At 45.8% G+C, this 6,000-nt stretch overlaps 1 protein-coding gene across 2 annotated transcripts in view; it reads right to left on the minus strand.

The window, feature by feature from the left end:
• UBE2F (ubiquitin conjugating enzyme E2 F (putative)) overlaps positions 1-4,045 on the minus strand; it is a 54,638-nt gene extending 50,593 nt beyond the window's left edge. The window contains exons 1-2 of one of the 2 annotated variants that reach the window (XM_069021743.1): positions 3,898-4,045; positions 2,049-2,182 (exon numbers count right to left, since the gene is read on the minus strand). In XM_069021743.1, the coding sequence (XP_068877844.1) occupies positions 2,049-2,166 (118 nt within the window). In that variant the 5' untranslated portion in view covers positions 2,167-2,182; positions 3,898-4,045. The remainder of the gene's footprint in view (positions 1-2,048; positions 2,183-3,897) is intronic. The other variant, XM_069021745.1, reaches the window with a different exon arrangement.
• Positions 4,046-6,000: the final 1,955 nt, after the last annotated feature.

Here is a 6,000-nt window from a genome sequence, read left to right on the forward strand (position 1 = left end):
ATAGCTGATTAATAATTAATATAACGTTGAAGTGCTTTTATGATTAAGTTCTGCTAAATCTTTTACACATAACTGTTGAGTCCGAGCCTCAGGCTGGATCCAGCTGTACTGAGACTCCTCCCTGAGGAGTTTAGAAAGGAAAGGGGTTCATTCTGAACCCCCTGACTCAACCAAGTGTCTCCTTTAACTTTTTCCCCCCCTTACTCTCTTTTCATTCCAGCCTCTGCATATATGACTCTAAACTGATTCTAATTTGATTTTCCTTTGTATGTATAATCCATGCAGTAAGCAGTAGCACAAACCTTGCCACCAACCTTTGTTGTGCTTTTACAAATTTGTATTAGGGCAGATTTTCACCAACACCTTTGGTAGTGACTCTAAGTGACCTAAACCACTCATTTGAGAGCAGGGGTACAACCTCCATGCACAGTCAGATCAGGATCCAGCACTCAATGCCTGTCAAAGCCATGTGAGCGCTGACCTGCTTTAACGTTTGTCAGTCTGGGACTGTTCAATACTTAGTCTGTGCTGGTTTGCTAACAACCACAACAATTACAATGTCAATGCTAATTTTCTATAGCTCACATTCTCTTCCTCTCCTGCAGACTCGGGTATGGGTTTGAAAAATGTGATTGCTCTAAGGGTAGAGTAACATTTCTTTGGCACCTCACGTGAAGGGTGTTCATTTTACACTGCTATCCTCCCCTCAGTCTATACCTGTAGGTTAGGGAAAATCTCAGATTATATATATTTAGTAATTTGGCTTTGTAGCTTAGTCTGGTTAAAGAGCTTATTTCTCCTGCCTGAATCTTTCCCCCCCTCAGAACTGGAGTTAAATGAGGATTTCCAAACTGGAAGTGTAAGAGTGATCACAATCACAATTTACAGCACAGAAAATTCCCTGTCCTTACAACAATACAGAGAGAAAACTGCAGATATAACATTCCTACAGTCTAGTCCCTCCCAGTGCACTGAGGCAGCAGCACCTGCAGTGACACCTTGCTCCAGATACGTGACAGAATTTACCCCCATTTGGGAAAACACCACATGCAATGCTAGTTAGGTACTATCCATCAGGCAATTACACCCGTGTCGGTCCCAAATAATTTTGAAACAAGACCAGGAATTGTGGATTTCCTTTGACTGGCATGAGTCCCTATAGTGGCAGCTGACACATCAACAGCAGTGTATTTGTATTTGATGTTGCAGAAACATCAACCTAAGCAACACATTCCTTGCCACCAACACTCAACTATTACCAGAGGGAGTGAACCTGACTTTAAGCCATAGTAACTGCAAGCTGTCAGCACCTATGGATTTTTAAATATAGTATTATCTATGCTACAAAAAAAAAAAAATGAAGTACAGGAAAGAGCTGTCCCTGATTTAACTATAAAATAGCTTAATTATTGTCTCATGAACTACCCCATTTACTCACAACTGCCACAAAGTAGGTTTGGGGATTTTTTTTTTTCTTCAGCAGCTGGTAAAAACCTACAGCAGCCTTCCTAAAACACACCACACTGCAGTACTGGTGTATTATTCACAACTTCATACTCAACTTCTAGTGACTCCAGCCCTACAAAAATCTCTCTCTGCATTGCTTTTTTAAGCTTTTTAAAGGGTGCTGCCTCTGACCTGTGCCATTAAATTCCACCAAAACACTGTTGTTACTTTCAGGATGGTCTTTCCTGTGACAGGCAGTTATGGTTTTGCTCAAAAACTACATTCCTATCAAGGCCTCCTCCTCCAAGTTTAGTTACACTTATGTGGCAATTTTTTATCATGTTTTAATTGATGATGGACTGATTTTCAGCAGAGTAAGGAGGACACTTGCTTTGATTCTCATAATTCAATAAAAGTAAGTGTCCTATAGGCAACAAGCTGCTGGAGATGAGATGTAGGTCAATACACTACAGCAGTAATCCCAAGCAAAGTCACAAGCCATTTGAAAAACATTTGTGGGAATTTATATGCAACTTAGTGCTGTTTACTGGCAACATACCCCAACCCAGTAAATCCCAAAATATTTCAATATATTCTTTCACCTTTAACGAGTAACTTATCCCGGACAGACACTCTCCGAGTGGAGTCAGACGCTGGGTTGGATGCACGGGGGCCTCTGACACCATCATCCCGCTTCAGCTTGCTTGCCAGAGTTAGCATTACTGCTGCTTCCCACCTGGAACACAACGCGACAGCAGGGACAGTCACCAAAAACCCCCGGCGGGGGGGAGGAGCAAAACAAGTCACGGTTTGTTTGTTGAACAAGGAGTGAACTACCATCATCAACACAGAACTGCTGCACACGGGTAACAGGGCTGTGACCGAAGGGGAGGATGGCCCACGGCACCTGAGGAATGAGCTTGTTTGGGCAGTGAATACTGAGGGAGTTGAAGTGCCTTATGCCAAGAGGAAATTCAGTTTTCTGGAGAAAGGTCAGGCTGACAACATTCACAGCTGCCTCTTGGCTAGCCAAAAGAAAAAAAAATAAATAAAAAGGAGAAAGGGGAGGGATTACTGGAACAACTCTCAAACACTAGGAAGTGAGCTTTGGGACAGCTCCCATGGCACAGGAGAGGGACTGAAGCTGCGAACAGAGCAATTATCTACACAGCTGCACAAGGAGAACTCCTCACAGGGCAAAAACCCTACACACAGAGGCTGAAATGGAAAGACACTTTTGCTGTGCCAGCCATCCACTCCAGAAGATAACTGCACAGATAAATTAATTACAGTAAAAGGTGGTCAGAATGCCAAAGTCATGAAGCCAAAACATCCAGTCTGCCATAGCTTAATACGGTTTGACACTACTCCCAGTTGAAGGCAACTCCTCCTTCTTTAACATTGCCTAAAACCAACACAATGCTGACAAAATCCAAACCCTTCAGGCCTCCAAACACTAAGATAGTAGGAGAAATTATCATTCTTTTAGTCATATGAATTAATTCAACCAAATAAAGGGGAGAAAAAATGCAAAAAGCATAATCTTTACTTGGAGGTTGAGAAGAACTTAACAGAAAAGTGAGCAACAAAGCTTAAAGAAAGGAAAACATTTATTTCACAATAGTCCCTAACAGTAGGAAACTCTGGTGAGGTTTACAAGGTCAAGCTCCCTGAAGCTGGCAAGTAATGCGTGCGTCAGCTTCAAGATGTGTGTTTAAAAACAAAAGTAAGGTTCAGGGTAAATGTAAAACCCAGCTCGCTCAACTGAAACAAACCGTAGGTTTTATCCCAGAAAAGAAAGAATAAGCAGAACAAAACAGTCCATTTTTCCCTGGAGAAGAAAAAAACGACAGCTGCTTTAAAAAAAAAAAAAAAAAAAAAAAAAGGAAGAGGGGGGGTCTGAAAAGTAATGACCGCAGACATAAATGCAAAAAAAGAGAGAAAAAAAAAATCTGTAAACCGCACACCAGCTCTCCCCTCAAGAAAAGCCCCATCTTTTAGGTGCTCGTTCTAAATAAATTCAACTTCGGTGGGCACTAAATGCCTAGACACCTTTACAGCTTATCCTAAAAAACCAGGAAACCCAAGACAAGAGTGACCAGCCTGGAAAAGAAATTATTCGCTTCGGCTATATCCCAAACTCTAATGGAACACAGCACGAAAGCACTCACAAATCGCAGGTAAAGCTTTATCAGGGAGACAGAGAAGCAAGGGAGAGGTGCTGTGCTTATTTCTACGGCAGGGAGCAAGAGTCCCGGAATTCTCCTGCTCCTCCGGGAGGGGAGATAGCGGGGGCCAGAGAAGCTCCTCTGCAAGGCAAGGGGATCGCGGGGAAGTGGGGCCGGGGGACCCCACCGGGAGCCGAGGCCTGGCGGGTCGGCAGATGTGGAGACACCGGGAGCGGCCAGGCCCGAGCCGGGGACTGAGGGAAGGGAGCCAGTCCGGACGTACCTGAGCGGGGCGTCAGGGCCCGGCTGCCGCGGCCAACACCATCCCCAGCGCCGGCCCGGGGGGAGCGGCGGTGGCGGCTCCTCCTTGCTCCTCCTTCCTTCTCCTTCCTCCTCTTCCTCCTCCCTCAGCGGGGATCTCGCGAGAGCTCAGGCGGGCCCGGGAAGTGTCCCCGCTGGGCTCTCGCGAGAGTTTGGCGCGATGGCGGGGAGGCCGTTTGCCGCCGGGAGGGCGGCGCCATGTTGGGGCTGGCCCTGAGGGGCCCCTCAGGCAACGCCGCCATATTGGGGCGCTCCGTCAGCACCAGCGGGGTCCCGCAGAGCCTGAGGGAAATTGATGTCGTTTGAGTTATCTGTCCCCAGGCCTGATTTTCGCAGCTTTTGTAAACGGAATCGCAGAATCATTAAGGTTAGGAAAGACGTCTGAGATCACCGAGTCCAACTTTTGCCGGATCTCCAACATGTCAACCAGACTACGGCACCGAGTGCCGTATCCAGCCGTTCCTTAAACACCTTCCGGGATGGTGAGCCCACTACCTTCCTGGCCAGCCATTCCCAATAAATTCCATTCTTTTACTGTCTCCTCACACTGCTATGGAAAAGGGAGGGGGGGGTTCAGCTGCAATATAAATTATGCTAAGTCTATGGCAAATAGCAACACACCAAGAGGGAGAGAAAAAAACAATTGCCAGGGTGATTTCAGGAGCAGAGCTTAACCAGGCTGCAGCGTTTGCCTTAGTGCCTGCTTAAATTAATCAACTATTTCATACATTCCAGCAGCAGATGAGTGGAGGACTAGTGAATCAGATAGAATAGTCAATATTAATAATCAGTATGTCACTAATATCAATATGCAATAGTCAATCAGATGAAATAATTAGTCATATGGAAGCACAAGTCCATCAGATGGAATCTCTGTAAAAAATGATTGTAAGTGTGCATTTAGTAGTGGAGGGTGAATATTGGGATGTCATAACTAGACCGACCAAAAACTTCAGAAATTTTCACAGTTATGTAGTAGGAGCCCTCCCATCCGTAAAATAAGTGCATAAACTTAAGTTCTTCCATTCGGTAGCTTCCACTAAATAAGGGAATCGAAACGTAGCCATTAGAGCAGCATCCAGGTTAGAAGGTGTGATAAGGCAAAGCTGGAGACCTGACACAAGGCAAGTTTGGCAGACAGCTACTGAAATACTCACTGCATCCTAAGCATTCACTGCAGTGATCCCACTACCCCTTCCCCAAAAAGAAATTGGAAATTAGCTTACTGGAATCTAGTTAAACCAGCACAGAACTGCTGCTTAGAGCCTTTTTGTCCCTCCTCAGGCTTTTCTCTCCAGATCCATGTGTTGCTTGGATAACACAGCACAGCGGGTTTGGACAGAAATGTTCTGAAAACAAGCTCCCCCCACAGATGTTGGCTGTACACAGGTTCCAGAGAGGGATTTCTTGCAAGCCTTCGAAAGCGATGGGTGAAACTGGGAGCAGGGCCAGGAGGTGGGGTCCCAGAGCAGGCAGTGATGGCATCTGCCTGTTCCTGGGAGCCCAAAGTCACAGAGGCAAAGCGTTCCTGCAGCCTGGTTTTTGGAGAGACGACCTGCGCCTCCTAACCAAACGCCGGCATCCACGGGGAATTCCAAACACGCCTCCGCGGGTTTCCCCGCCCTTGGGCGATACTCGCCCAAGGGCGTTTCCCTCTGGATGAGTTTTCATTGCCTCGGATGCTGCTCCTGACATTAGATGGCAGCACATGGGCAGTACCTGGGGCATAGCCAAACGACAGACTCTATTAAAGCCCTCCAAAAAGCCCAACATCCAGGCTTTTTCTCCTCTCCCCAGATTAAACGCAATGAGGTTCCTTTCGGGCAATGTCCTTGGCGAGGATGTGCAGGCGATACCTGTGCTGTGGTATTGCAGAAAAGCATAGTAAAAACACGTGATGGCAGCCTACCTGCTTATGGTAGCTACTTTAGTTTTCATATTAAATAGCACGTAAGAAAATAATTTACACAGGCAAGTATGCATAATATAGTCTTTAATAAATAGCAGGTAAAAAAATATATTTCCTTAAAAACATTTTGAGAACCAGAAAAGCAAAGGCATCCTA

This window comes from Aphelocoma coerulescens, chromosome 7 (assembly GCF_041296385.1).
Source record: "Aphelocoma coerulescens isolate FSJ_1873_10779 chromosome 7, UR_Acoe_1.0, whole genome shotgun sequence".
NCBI classification, from domain to species: Eukaryota; Metazoa; Chordata; class Aves; order Passeriformes; family Corvidae; genus Aphelocoma; species Aphelocoma coerulescens.